Below are 14,829 nucleotides of genomic sequence, written 5' to 3' on the forward strand. Positions count from 1 at the left end.
AAACAAGGACACTTGAAAATTTTAGCCTCTGGTGTGTACAGCTCCAACAAAAACTAAACACAGGCTCATTCCTAGCCAGATAAACATAAAACCTTACAGTAAAGGTCCCATTTACTCAGTACATCATGTCCCCTTCTAGCAAAAAAGCTACAAGATGTGCTAAAAGACAAAAAACAATTGGAAGAGACAATGGAAAGTATTCAAACTGTATTAATATATGCCAGAAATTTTGGAATTAGCACACTGGGAATTTAAAATAACCATGATGGATATGCTAAGGATTTTGATGGGAAAAGTGGGATAACATGCAAGAACACCTGGGTAATGTAAGCATTGAGATGGAACTAAGAATCAAAAGGAAATAATAGGGCAGTCCCAGTGGCACAGCAGTTTAGGCCGCTTGCAGCCTGGGGTGTGATACTAGAGACCCGGGATCGACATGTCAGGCTTCTTGTATGGAGCCTGCTTCTCCCTCTGCCTGTGTCTCTGCCTCTCTCTCTCTCTCTCTCTCTCTCTCTCTGTCTCTCTGTCTCTCTGAATAAATAAACAAAAAAATCTTTAAAAAAAAAAAAAGGAAATAATAGTGGGGCGCCTGGGCGTCTCAGGGGGTTAAACATCTGCCTTCAGCTCAGTTCATGATCCTGAGGTCCTGGGATTGAGCCCTGCATCAATCTCCCTGCTCAGCAGGGAGTCTCCTCTCCCTCTGCCACTCCCCCTGCTTGTGCTCACACTCACACAGACACACTCTTTCTGTGTCAAATAAATAAAATCCTTATTTTAAAAAGTGCTAAAAGTCAAAGTCACTGTAATGAAATGAAGTCTACTGATGGGCTCATCAGTAGACTGGACACAGGCCAGGATGAGCTTGCAAAACTGCAATTCGAAGAAAAAAATGAACAAAAAATAGAACAAATTACGAATTGTGCAGTATATTAAAAGGTGTGGGGTTATAAAAGGTGTAATATATATACATAATGAGAATGCCAGAAGGCAAAGAAACAAACAAACAAACAAAAAAACATTTAAAGTAGTAATGGCTGGGAATTTTCTAAAATTAATAACATATCCAGAAAACTCAGAAAACACCAAGCAGGATAAATGCCAAAAATTCTACCCCTACACATTTTAAATGTTGAAAGAAAAAAAAATCCACCAATTTCAGCCCTGTAACCAGCAAAATTATTCTTCAAAACTAAAGAAGTAATACATTCTCAGATAAACAAAATTGAAAGACTTTATCACCAATGGCCTACCTTGTAAGAGTTCTTCAGAGGGAAGGAAAATAATATAAGTCAGAATCTCAGATCTCCATAAAAGAAGAGAAGGAATAAATGAAGGTAAAGCAAAATCTTTAATTTTCTCATTAATTGACCTAGCAGATAACATTGTACTTAAAATAATAGCAATAAAATAGTGATTATAACTTACAGATAAATGAAATGAATGACAGCAGTATAATAAGTGATGGGAGGGACGAACTGGAGGTACTCTTATTACCCTGCACTACTTTTGAGGTAGTATAGTACCATTTGAAAGGAGATTTAGATTAGCTGTAAGTACATATTGCAAATCCTGGGACAACCATTGAAGACATTTAAAAAAAAAAGTATAATGACATGCTTAGAAGAGAAAATGGAATCATAAAATGCTGAATCAAAACTAGAGAAAGCAAAAAAGTAGAAGAAAACAAAGCACAAGGGCAACAAATAGAAAATAGTTACAAATATCATAGGTATTAAGCTAGTTGTGTCAGTATCACATTAAATGCCAATGATCTAAATACACTAACTAGAAGACAGACACTACCAGAGTGCATTAGAACACAAAACCCAACTGTATGCTATCTACAAGTTACTACACACGTGGTATTGTGATATAAGAACTATATATTCAGTCCCTAGTTCCTGGCACAGAGCTCTTAAAGCCCTTATCATTTCTAAGTGATAAGGGTGTGAGGAACATCTTTTGTTATTCACAGTAAGCCCCTTTCAAGCATACCTGAGTTTATATTAATGAGTTATTTTGTGAGCCCCTGACTAGCTTCAGGATGGGAACTGGTTGCCAGAGGAATGAACCATGTGCTTGGAGATTTGGAATTTCCAGTCCTACCCTTTCTAGATCCAGGGAGGAAAGGGGCTGGCTGCCAACTGAGTTGATCAACCACTGGCCAATGATTTAATTGATTGTGCCGAAATAATGGAAATTCCATAAAACTCTAAAGAGAAATGAAGGACTTTAGACAGCTACCAGGTTGGTGAACACATCCATATGCTTGGGAGAGTGGTATACCCCATACTCCACAGAGACGGAAGCTCCTGTACTTAAGACCCTTTCAGACCTCATCTTACACACCTCTTCATCTCACTGTTTGTTTGTACCCTTTATAATAAGCCAGTAGTCATAAATGAAGTGTTTCTCTGAGTTCTGTGAACTATTGGAGCAAATTATTGAAACTGAGGAGGTGACTGTGGGAAACACTATACAGGAGGCCTGGACTTGCACATGGCTTCTAAAGTGGAGGGAGTCTTGTGGGACTGAGCCCTTTACCTGTGGAGATCTGTGCTAACTCTTGGAAGTTAGTGTTAGAATTTCTTGGTGTAAGGAAAAACCTGCATATTTGATAGCAGAAGGGCTGTGCATAGAGAAAATAGTATTCTTTTAACAGAAGATTTTAGATATAAAGACATAGCTTAAAAGCAAAGGGATGAATAAAGATATACCATGATAACTAATAAAAGAAAATTGGAGGACCTTTCAGACGAAGTAAAAGACGCTGTTAAGGGAAGAAAGAGATGAGCCACTGACTGGGAAAAAAAATATTTGCAAAACACATATCTGATAAAGGACTGGCATACAAAATATACAGATTCAAAAAAATATATACAGATTCCTAAAATTCAAAATTTAGAAGCAATTCAGTTAAAAAGCAAAAGATCTGAACAGACGAGGATGTAGAGCAATAGGAACTCTCATACATTGCAGGAATGCAAAATGGTACAGCCACTTGCAACATAGCTTGGCAGTTTCTCATAAAACTAAACCTATTCTTAGCATATGATCCAGCAATCAGATTCTTTGGTATTATCCAGATAAGTTGAAAACTTATAGTCACACAAAATCTGTGCACAATGTTTCTAGCAACTTTATTCATAATTGCAAAACTTGTAAGCAACCAAGACCGCCTTCAGTAGGTTAGTGGATAAACTGCCAAATATCCAGACAACAGAACATTACTCAATGATTAAAATAAATGAGTTATCAAGCCACAAAAGGACATGGAGGAACCTTGAATGCATATTACCAAGTGAAAGAAGTCAATTTGAAAAGGCCACAGTACTGTATGATTTCAACTCTATGACATTGTGTAAAAGGCAAAACTAGAGATAGTAAAAAGATTGGGGGAAAATAGGGAGGGATAAATAAGTGGAACACCAGATTTTTATGATAATGGAACTATTCTGTATTTATTGTAATAGTGAATACATGTCATTGTGCATTCATTAAAACCCATAGAAAGTACAACATAAAGAGTGAAGCCTAGTGCAAACTAAAGACTTTAATTAATAACAGTCTATCACTGCTAGTTCATTGATTATAACAAATGTAATGCAAGATTTTAATAGGGGGAATGGTAGAAGAGGGAGAGGATATATATGGAGATTGTGCTTTCTGCTAAGTTTTTCTGTAAACCTAAAACTGTTCTAAAAACTAGAGTCTACTAATTAAAAAAATATATGAGGCTATTAACTCCAGCTAAAATAACAACGAATAAGTTGTGTAAAAATAATGTAAATATGTAATGTTTATATTATAATAATGGGAACTTACAGAATGTGACTTAAGCAGAAATTATGTAATTTTTGAGAGCGTAGAAGAAGGGAAGTGTTGCAGACCTAATATCCTCCTCTCTCATAATAGAAAATCTGTGTAACAGCAGTGAACATCCATGCTCCTGTCTGAAGGTGTTTCCTTCCCTTGGGTACCCAAGTCCATCTTCCTCTGTATCCTACATCATCAGATTTTGCTCTCCAGCCAGATCTTTCCTATCAGCAAACAAATACAAATACACCCTTAGTTCTTCGATCTTAACATGCACACATGCACATCCATACTTCTTAATTCCAGTTGCCCTGATACTGCCGTTCATTTCCTTGCTTCCCTTTATGTCAACACTGAAATTTTCTGTACTCTCTGTCTCCAATTCCTCTCCATTCTCTATCTTACATCCACTTCATTCAGAATTTTACAGCTACCATTCTTTTTAATTTGCTATTGTCAAATTGACGGTGACCTTCTGACCTTCGTGTTGCTGTATTGAGTGGTCAATTATCATCTTAGCTCTCAGCCTCTTAATACTATTGGTTACCACCTCCTTGATAGGTTTCTTTCACTTGGTTTTAAGGAACACCACTTTCTCAATTTTCCTTCTGTGTCACTGGTAGCTTCTTTTCTGTCTTTGCTGTTTCTTCCTCTACTCCCTGATCTCTTAATGTTAAAATGCCCCAATATCTCAGTCTTAAGTCCTCTGCTGTCCTGTCTCTACCCTGAGCCCTGGGTTATCTTATCAGGTGTCAGAGCTTTAAATAGCATCTGTTAGTTTATGATTCTCGAATTTATATATCCCAACGCAGACTTCTATGAATTCCAGATTTGTATTTCCAATTGGTGATTTGACATTTTCATTTATTGTCTAATAGATACCGCAAGCTTAACATATACAAAACTGAACTATTGATCTTCCCCCTGAAAATATGCGGTAGCCAAAACATTTCCCAACTCAGTTAATAGCAACTCCATATTTCCACTTGGCAGTTACTTAGGCCAGAAACCTTAGAATTATCTGGACTCCCCTTTCTCTGCTCTCTCACACCCCACATCCAGTTTGTGTAATTAGATGTAATTGGAAAAATAAAGATCCACAAACTTAGCACTTCTCACCACCTCCTTGCTATTCACTCTTGTCTGGATTACTGCTGTAACCTCCCTACTTCTAACTTGGCCCTCTACAATGTAAACAGAGCAATCCAGATGATCCTTTTATTTTTTTTTTTTATTATTTTTTTTTAAATATATTTTTTTTAATTTTTATTTATTTATGATAGGCACACAGTGAGAGAGAGAGAGAGGCAGAGACACAGGCAGAGGGAGAAGCAGGCTCCATGCACCGGGAGCCCGATGTGGGATTCGATCCCGGGTCTCCAGGATCGCGCCCTGGGCCAAAGGCAGGCGCCAAACCACTGCGCCACCCAGGGATCCCCAGATGATCCTTTTAAAATGCAGGTGTACCTCTTCCCCCGAGCAGCCTGAGGTGACTTCCGAAAATGGTTCACTACTCTCTGGACCCAGAAAACCCTACAAAATCATGCAAATCGAGAGGTTCAAATCTTCGTGTTCACTTTAAGAACACACATGAAACTGCCCAGGCCATCAAGGGTATGCATATCCAAAAAAGCCACCAGATATCTGAAAGATGGCACTTTGCAGAAGCAGTGTATGCCATTCTGCCGCTACAATGGAAGAGTTGGTAGGGGTGCACAGGCCAAACAGTGGGGCTAGACATAGAGTCGGTGGCACAAGAAGAGTGCTGAATTTTTACTGCATATGCTTAAAAATGCAGAGACTAATGCTGAACTTAAGGGTTTAGATGTAGATTCTCTGGTCATTGAGCACATCCAGGTGAACAAAGCTCCCAAGATGCGACGGAGAATTTACAGGGCTCATGGCTGGATTAACTGGTACATGAGCTCTTCCTGCCACGTCGAGATGATTCTTACTGAAAAAGAGCAGATTGTTCCTAAACCAGAAGAGGAGGGCAGCCCGGGTGGCTCAGCAGTTTAGTGCCACCTTCAGCCCAGGGCGTGATCCTGGAGACCTGGGATCAAGTCCCACGTCAGGCTCCCTGCATGGAGCCTGCTTCTCCCTCTGCCTGTGACTCTACCTCTCTCTCTCTCTCTCTCTCTCTCTCTCTCTCTCTGTCTCTCATGAATAAATAAATCTAAAAATCTTTAAAAAAAAAAAAAAAAAAGAAGGGCAGCCCGGGTGGCTCAGCGGTCTAGCGCCGCCTTCAGCCCAGGGCCTGATCCTGGAGACCCAGGTTCGAGTCCATGTTGGGCTCGCCGGGGAGCCTGCTTCTCCCTCTGCCTCTGTCTCTCTGTGTCTATCATGAATAAATAAAATCTTTTTAAAAATAAATAAAAAAAAAAATAAATAAATAAATAAATAAACCAGAAGAGGAGGTTGCACAGAAGAAAAAGTATCCCAGAAGAAACTGAAGAAACAAAAACTTATGGCCCAGGAGTAAATTCTGCATAGAATAAATGTAAATAAAATTTAAAAATAAATGCAGGTGCAATCATGGTACCTTTTTGCTCTCTATTTTATGACATTGGACAAAATACTGAATTTCTCTGTGCCCTAGTTGTTTCATCTGTAAAATAGGAATAAATAATAGCTCCCTTCAGAGATTGTGGGATTCGGTGAGATAAAATAGAAGCATGCACTTACCACCAACCTGAGATGATACTGTTTACCCACTGTTCTTATTATTTTTATTTCCCAATACACCCTCCAAATCAGGAGCCTACTTTTGTCTCCTCATCATGCCTTGAGGGCTTGAGGTGAAAGGGTTCTGTAGGAATGTTTGGATTCTGAGTGCCTAGCGCACTGCTGTCAAGCACAATCCTCAATCCGTTAGTACCAGAGAATAGCATGTCCAGAAAAATTATTCATCTAACCAAAGGAAATTCCATTCCTAACTTTGCTATTTTTATAAGCAATGTAGTGCTTGGCATCTTGCACTAAATAGGAATTGCTTCGTCACTAAAAGGTTCTTTTTGTCAGTGCCATAGTTTCTATCCTTTGAAGCATTTGTGCCCTAAAGAATAATGAAAGGAGACAGCTTCTCACTTACTTTTTGATTAAGCCTTTTATCTGATGTCTTATCCTGACCCCTTTTTGATTTTTTACTAAACTTGCGACATCATATAATTAGGGATGTTTTCACTCCTTCACGTAAGCCTTACCTCTCTGGAACTGTCGGTTCCTGGAAGACACTTACAATGTTTTCCTGTTCCCACTCATGTTTTCTGTCATGCCTTGCTGGTTTTTACAGTGAACTGAGAAGAGGGAATATTTAACCATAAGATTTGCTAATGGTAATAAAATACAGGACAGTGCTGGGTAGGGCCTTCTGGGCCTCACTCTACCACTAACTAGCTAAACCCCCGGGCTTTCACTGAACCTTCTGCTTCAATTCTAGCAGAAGAGGGTAGCTGAAAGAGAGGAGAGTCAATTTCTGAGTCAGAGGATATGAGGAATATAAGAAAAATTGCTTGGGGACCAAACCACTAACTGGAAAAGGGACTAGGGCAAAGCAGCCTTGTTCTGGTTCAGTAGTGCTGCCAGGGCACAGGATCCGAACTAAACCTGGGTAACGTATGGCCCCAGGGGATTTGAAGGTAAGGGTTGAGACATAGTTCCATGAATAGAGGGAGAAGAAGGAAAGACACTTGAGAATCTGATAGGAAAGAAAGAAAGAAAGAAGAAAGAAAGAAAGAAAGAAAGAAAGAAAGAAAGAAAGAAAGAAAGAAAGAAAGAAAGAGAAAGAAAGAAAGAAAGAAAAGGAAGAAAGAAAGAAAGAGAAAGAAAGAAAGAAAAAAAGAAAGAAAGACATCCTATTGGCTTGAGCCCCTGTGCAAGATATAGTGTCTGCTTGCAGACAGGCATAGTAGAAGTCAGAATTAATATGATACACAGCTCTAGGGGCTTAGATACTTCTACATCAGAAACCTGGGAGAGTAATACAATGCTATATGTTAGTAAAATAGGGATGGGAAGGGCACAATGCTGGAAGCTGGAACCGTCTATGGGCTACCCTACTGTGTTAGGGTAGAACAAAGAGGATTCTTACACGCAGATTCTCCAGGGAGCAGCTAGGCCAGACCCCCATGACCTGGGATTATTTGAAGGTGTGAAAGAGATGGCGGTAGTTTTTGAAACAGCTTTAATTTAGGCTTCTTAAAGACTATAAAGAATGGAGCAGGTTTTAAGAAATTGCAGAAAAAGAGATGTGCAAAAAGTACATTCATCCTCTGAGTTTCAGAGGGAATGCTGCTACTTTTAGAAATGGATCAGTCATCTTACAACCAAGTAAGAATCCTTTAGGTCTGTGGGCTTTAGGATTCACCATTTAGATTCATTTTTGCTTGGAGGGATTACTCTGTGACTCTCTTCCCAGTAGCCATATGTAGTTTCTTACCATACTTTCTCAAGTTTAGCAATTATCAAACTTTGGTTAATGGAGACCTTCTTTACTCTTGATTGGCATGAAAAGTTCCCAGTTTTTTGCTGTTGCACTGTGGAAACAAACATCTTTGTACTTAAAGAGTGTGTGCGTTTGTGTGTGTTAGCAATAAATTTTTAGCATTAAGTTACTGGCTTAATTTGTTCAGTTTTGTTCTTGAAATATACAGAAAAATTACACAAATCATAGCTCTATAAATGAAACAAAATGAACACATCTTCATAATTGCTACCCATATCAAGACAGAAAATTCCCAGCACCCTGAAAGCCTCTTTCATCTCTCTCCTCCCTAGAGTAAACAGTATCCTGATTTCCAACAACATGAAGTTGTTTTGCCTTTTCACAAACGTTAAAATATTTTATTGTTTTAAAATATTTATTTATTCATGAGAGACACAGAGAGAGAGAGAAAGAGGCAGAGACACCGGCAGAGGGAGAAGCAGGGAGCCCGACGTGGGACTCAATCCTGGGTCTCCAGGATCACACCCTGGGCAGAAGGTGGCGCTAAACTGCTGAGCCACCCGGGCTGCCCTAAAATATTTTAAATGGAGACACCTATATCATTTTTGGGGGTCCGGCTTTTATCCTTCTCTTCATTATGTGTTGGGATTCATCTATGTTATTGCCATACCAGTAGTTCGTTTTTCTTAATTGCTACTCAGTATCATTATATACGATATTTGTTTTTTCCTTCTAATTGCATTGCTTTCAACGCCATCTTTGTTATAAACCAAGTATCTGAATACAAGGATCTGTTTCTGATTGTTCATTCTGTTTCAGTCATATATTTGTCTGTACTTGTACCAAAGCCTTACTGTCGTCACTCCAAGTTCATTATTATTTTGTGTATATATATATATATATATATATATATATAATTTTGTATATATAAGAACATATAACATATTAGTATATATTATAACAATTCTAATTGTATGTATGTGTGTATATATCATGTAGCTCTATAATTGGCTTAATTATAGCTGTATAATAATGTCTTAATATCTAGTAGAGTAAGTCCCCCACTTTTTTTTTTCCGCACTTTGTTCTTTTTAAGATTACTTTGATTATTCTTGGCCCTATGCATTTCCATAGAACTTTTTCAGTCAGCTTGAACTTACTCCACTCCCTCCACCCAATAAAGTGTGCTAGAGTTTTGATTGGAATTCCTTTGTTGAGGAGAATGAACATCTTTACTATATTGACTCTTTCAATCCCTGGAAGTGGTATGCCTCTCTATTTATTTGGTCTTTAATTTCTCTCAATAATGTTTTATATTTTTCTGTGTAAAGATCTTACATATCTTTTATTAGATTTATTCTTAGGTATCTGGTGGGGGGTTTTTTAGATGTTATAAATGGTATTGCTTTTTAAAGTTATTTCCTTACTATTGCTGGTATTAGAAACATAATTTTATATATTGAAAAGTAAATTTTTAATTATAAGGTTTTGTGAGGTTAAAAGTATGTATCATTTTAAGAATCATCTAAAATTCAAATTGTTATGGGAATATTGGGGATATTAAGAAAAGTAAATTTGGAATAAATCTAAGATTTGTGAGGATGGAGATTTCAAAAGGCTATTAGGAGTACCTGTTCCTAAATTGTGTGAATTCTCTGTTGGTTGCTTGAGATAGATGGCCTAGGGCTCGCTTTCTCTCTGCTAAAATGATTGGAGCTTGGTATGCTTTTTTTCTTCTTCGGGTACTCTGGGCCCTCTCCCAGCCAGCCCACATTAGGAACACTCAGGCAAATGTAGGACAGGTGGGACCAGAGTGAATGGGAATTTCAGTCCTTCAGCACTAGCTTTTATTGAACTGATAGGCTTCCCTCCCACCCTAAAACTCACCGAGAATGAATCCATTCACCATCAGGCATTGCAGGCATCCTGAAATGATGATGACAGTACCTGTTTCCTTAAACTCACACTTGACTTTGTTTTTCCAGGTCTATAAAGGAGAATTTCAGCTCCCTGAATTTCTTAAGGAAAAACCTCAGGTACTGTGTCTGCTTTCTCTTCTTAATGTGATAGATGGGCTCTTGTGTCAGGATGATCTTTTTTTAAAGAGTGCTGTACTGGTGGCAGAAAGATTGGTCTCTCGTAATTGTTGGTTTTAACAGTCTTAATTTCAGAGAGCTCAGTGTCAGTGTCTTCCAAAATTAGGGAACTGCTCTATTAATAACTAAAATCCAGTTGCTTGAGGTGACTTATAAGCCATAGAGTATTCCATGTATAAGGAGCCTGCCTTAGTGAATCTGCTCAGCCTTCCAATATCCCTTGAAATAAAACTTTCAGCCACCCTTTGTTCTTGTCATATATACATCCATGGCCTCCTAACTTGTCTTATTTGGAGCCTAGAAGACTTGTGAATACATTGTATTTACCGCCATTGGCCCTGAGCTGCAAAGCCCCCAAGTTGGGAAAGGACAGTGAGAGCTTGAAGATGAATAATGTTTACATTTTAAAAGATTTGTTAAAGCAGATCCAGAGTTATCCTTGTAATGTCCCGCCCATACTTACTTGGGTTTCAGTATTGTTTCTTGAGTTGAAGAGAAGCAGGCAGTGTTACAGCTGACACTGTGTGCCTAAACTAGCCCAGAGTGTCCTGCATCTGAGAATCCTCTGCCATGCCTACCTGGTAGTGGGGAAAGATTGTTAACTCCTACTGGAACCCCACAGAAGACTGCCCTTTCTAGCCCAGGCTGCTATCAGTAGTTGGCTTGTAAATAGGAAATGAAGACCCAGCATGGACGCCGGCTTCTAAAATCATTGCGGATATGGATTGGTGAGGGAGACAGACCTCCTCATAGACTCTGTGAAGTTGTGTAGCCTGAAGCAAGCCTGGAATAAATGGACAGGGCTATCTGAGAGAAGTTGCTTCTCACACCAAGGTTCAAGGCTCTGTCTTATCAAATCCTTGTCCCATAACAGTCGTAAGCCTTTAATAGTTGATATGTATTATTTGAGAATTTCAAACTACTTTCAAGGCATATTCTCATTTGCCTATATTTAATTTTAATCTTCCCATTCATTCATTTTGTTCAACAAATGTTTACTGAATTTCTGTTATGGGTGAGAAGTTGGAATAAGTCCTCAAGAGTCAGAGAAAAAAAGATCTTCTCAAGGAACTTCTGATCTCCCCAAAAGACTGATCAACTTTGGCAGACAAGGGGGCACTGAACCCTGAGCCTGGTCTAGGCGTGATGCCCCAGAAACCTGGATGGATTCATGAATAAGCCATCAATCACTTGTAGGCTGTGGCCAGAGAATAATCTGAGAGTCAAGTCTTGAAGGAATGTCAAATCCAAAGACTATTCTGTATAGTAAGTTTGAAAGAATCAAGAAAGGGAATTTGAGACTAATTTAAAGGGATACCTCTGCTTCACAGCATACACAAAAATTTTTTTTTTTTTAGAAAGAATCTTTTCTTTTTAAAATTTTTTTTATTTATTTATGATAGTCACAGAGAGAGAGAGAGGCAGAGACACAGGCAGAGGGAGAAGCAGGCTCCATGCACCGGGAGCCTGACGTGGGACTCGATCCCGGGTCTCCAGGATCGCGCCCTGGGCCAAAGGCAGGCGCCAAACCGCTGCGCCACCCAGGGACCCGCATACACAAAAATTATTTCCAGGCAGATTACAGACCTAAATGTAAAAGGTAAAATAATAAAGTTTTTAGGAGATAATAAAGGAGAATAATTTCATAACCTTAAGAGGGAAGGATTCTTTAAACAGATCATAAAAAACACTAATCATTAATTTTTAAGTGGGTAACTTAGGGCAGCCTGGGTGGCCCAGCGGTTTAGCGCTGCCTTCAGCCCAGGGCGCAATCCTGGAGACCCGGGATCAAGTCCCATGTCGGGCTCCCTGCATGGAGCCTACTTCTCCCTCTGCCTGTGTCTCTGCCTCTCTCTCTGTCTCTCATGAATAAATAAATAATCTTTTAAAAAAAATAAATAAAGTGGGTAACTTGGACACCAGTAAAATTGATAATATTTACGTTTTTAAAGTTTTTTTGTTTTTAAAGATTTTATTTATTTATTCATGAGAGACACACAGAGAGAGGTAGAGACATAGGAGAGGGAGAAGCAGGCCCCCTCCCTCTGGGGGGCGGAGCCTGATGCAGGACTCAGTCCCAGGACCTCAGGATCACAACCTCAGCCAAAGGCAGATGCTCAACAACTGAGCCACCCAGGCGCCCTGATGATATTTACTTACTAGAAAGCATCATAAAGAGAGTAAAAAAGTGTACCTTAAGTGGGTTAAAATAATTTGAAACAAAGTATTCATTTGTAGAATATAGGGGATTCCTACAAATCAGTTATTTTATAAAAATGCACAAAACACTTAGTAGGCACTTCAGGCCTAGTAAGTAACTCTGGTTTATTTAATGCATCACACACACATATACTTAGAAAAGGACTGTAAAAGACCTTGATTTAACTTATAATAAATGATAAAATTGAAGCCCACAGAACCCTTGCATTTGGTATTTAGGTAAAGTGGCTCACAGAACTCAGCAAAGCTGTACTTAAAATTACAGTTTTATTACAAAGGATACAAATCAGAATGAGCCAAATGAAGAGTGATGTAGGACAAGGACTGAGAGGGTCTCAAAAACAGAGCAATGCCCATTCCCCGTGGAATCAGGGTACTTCTTCCAACCGCAGCATAGCATATCAGTGTATTCACCAACCAAGAAGCTCCACTGAACTTAAACATCCATAGTTTGTATTGGGATCTAATTACATAGACATGACTGATTGAATCATTGGCCATGTGAGTGAAGTCAATCCCAGTCAGCATCTTCTACCCAGAGTTGGGCTGGCTCAGAGTCCCAATTCTCTAATCACAAGTTTGGTCTTTCCGTGACCAGCCCCCATTCTGAGTTATCTCATCTCTTAGCACAAACTCAAATATAATCCAAGGAGCTCCTGAATAATGAAGACATTCCCATTACCTGGGGAAATCCAAGAATTTAGGGTCCCCCTACCACAAACTAGAGACAAAGGCCAGTTAGATTCTTTATTATATAGTAGTTAGCAGATTGAGTTCATTAGAAAAATGTGTGGTCAGAGCCTGCAGGCTACCCCTGATTATTTCAATGGTAGTAGTTACTCTCCATCCTAACTTCAAGGGCTTTAAAACATATTTTGCAAAAAAAAAATAAAAATAGGGATCCCTGGGTGGCGCAGCGGTTTGGCGCCTGCCTTTGGCCTAGGGCGCGATCCTGGAGACCCGGGATCGAATCCCACGTCGGGCTCCCGGTGCATGGAGCCTGCTTCTCCCTCTGCCTGTGTCTCTGCCTCTTTCTCTATCTCTCTGTGACTATCATAAATAAATAAAAATTTAAAAAAAAATTTAAAAAAAATAAAAAAAATAAAAAAATAAATAAAAATAAAACATCTTTTGCTTCCTTTGACAGACTGAGGAAGTGGAGTAGCAGAGCCAGGAACCTCTTACATACATGAGGTGAGAGTTGGGGGGACATTCCTTGGTCTTTGGGTTTCCCTGCTTAAGCTCTCTTAGAGGGCAGTGTGGCTGGAGGCAGTATGGTGCAGGGGAAAATAGAGTGACTCCACACCTATAACCATATTCTCTTTGTTTGCCCTAGGGAAGACTGCTGCCTTTCAACAGAAGGGAAATTTCTAGTACTAGCTGTTCCCTGATGAGATCAGTCAAGCGTATGTACCATGGCCCACATCACCTGTTCACTTGCCATTCTCCTCCCATTGAGAGGGTGGGATGTTAGGATACATTTGGGCCTCCCTGCGTGATCTGCTTCCTGAGTACAGTGCTCTTGATACTAATTACACACACAGGCCTGTGGATAAGAAGCCCAGAGGGAGCGTGTGCTTTCTGTTAAAACTGCTCTGGTCCTCATCTTTTCTTACCAGATTCCAAACTTTTGTTTCAAGGGGAGGGCTTTAAAATGGGATTCTATAAGCAAAATTGGGCAGTTTCATCTTGGAATAGGTTGTCTACATGTTCTAATGTTTTGTAGAACACTTCCTGTTTAAATGTATTGATGTGGATAATATTAAAGATCTTAATTATTTAAATAATTCATTGTATTGTTTTTGAGAAGTTGGGGAATTACTGTATACATTTACAACTTAATGACTTTTGTATTTTATTTTTCAAAATAAAAGCTTTAAATGTGTGAAGTGTTCTGGCAGTGTACATGTTTTCATTACTGTGATCTCAGAAGCAGTAAGACTTTATCCAATGGTGATTGATAAACCAAAGTTTCTTCAGTTGGCTGTATTGTAGATATTCCCTTCTATGCATCATAATTTTTAATTAAGTTTTTTATTTTAATTCCAGTATAGTTAACATCCAGTATAGTTAATTCCAGTGTTGTATTAGTTTCAAGTGTACAATATCGTGATTCAAAACTTCCATACAATGCTCAGTTCTCATCACCTTAATCCCCATCACCTAGTTCACCCCTCCTCCCACCCACATCCCCCCTGGTAGCCATCAGTTTGTTCTCTATAGTTAAGAGTCTGTTTCTTAGTTTGTCTT

At 39.0% G+C, this 14,829-nt stretch overlaps 1 protein-coding gene across 1 annotated transcript in view; it reads left to right on the forward strand.

The window, feature by feature from the left end:
- The window catches only part of TPST1 (tyrosylprotein sulfotransferase 1), a 149,865-nt gene extending 135,401 nt beyond the window's left edge, over window positions 1-14,464 (forward strand). The window contains exons 4-6 of the mRNA XM_041750350.1: window positions 10,249-10,299; window positions 13,727-13,773; window positions 13,916-14,464. Coding sequence (XP_041606284.1) covers window positions 10,249-10,299; window positions 13,727-13,744 — 69 coding nt within the window. The 3' untranslated portion in view covers window positions 13,745-13,773; window positions 13,916-14,464. The remainder of the gene's footprint in view (window positions 1-10,248; window positions 10,300-13,726; window positions 13,774-13,915) is intronic.
- Window positions 14,465-14,829: the final 365 nt, after the last annotated feature.

This window comes from Vulpes lagopus, chromosome 3 (genome assembly GCF_018345385.1).
Source record: "Vulpes lagopus strain Blue_001 chromosome 3, ASM1834538v1, whole genome shotgun sequence".
Classification (NCBI taxonomy): domain Eukaryota; kingdom Metazoa; phylum Chordata; class Mammalia; order Carnivora; family Canidae; genus Vulpes; species Vulpes lagopus.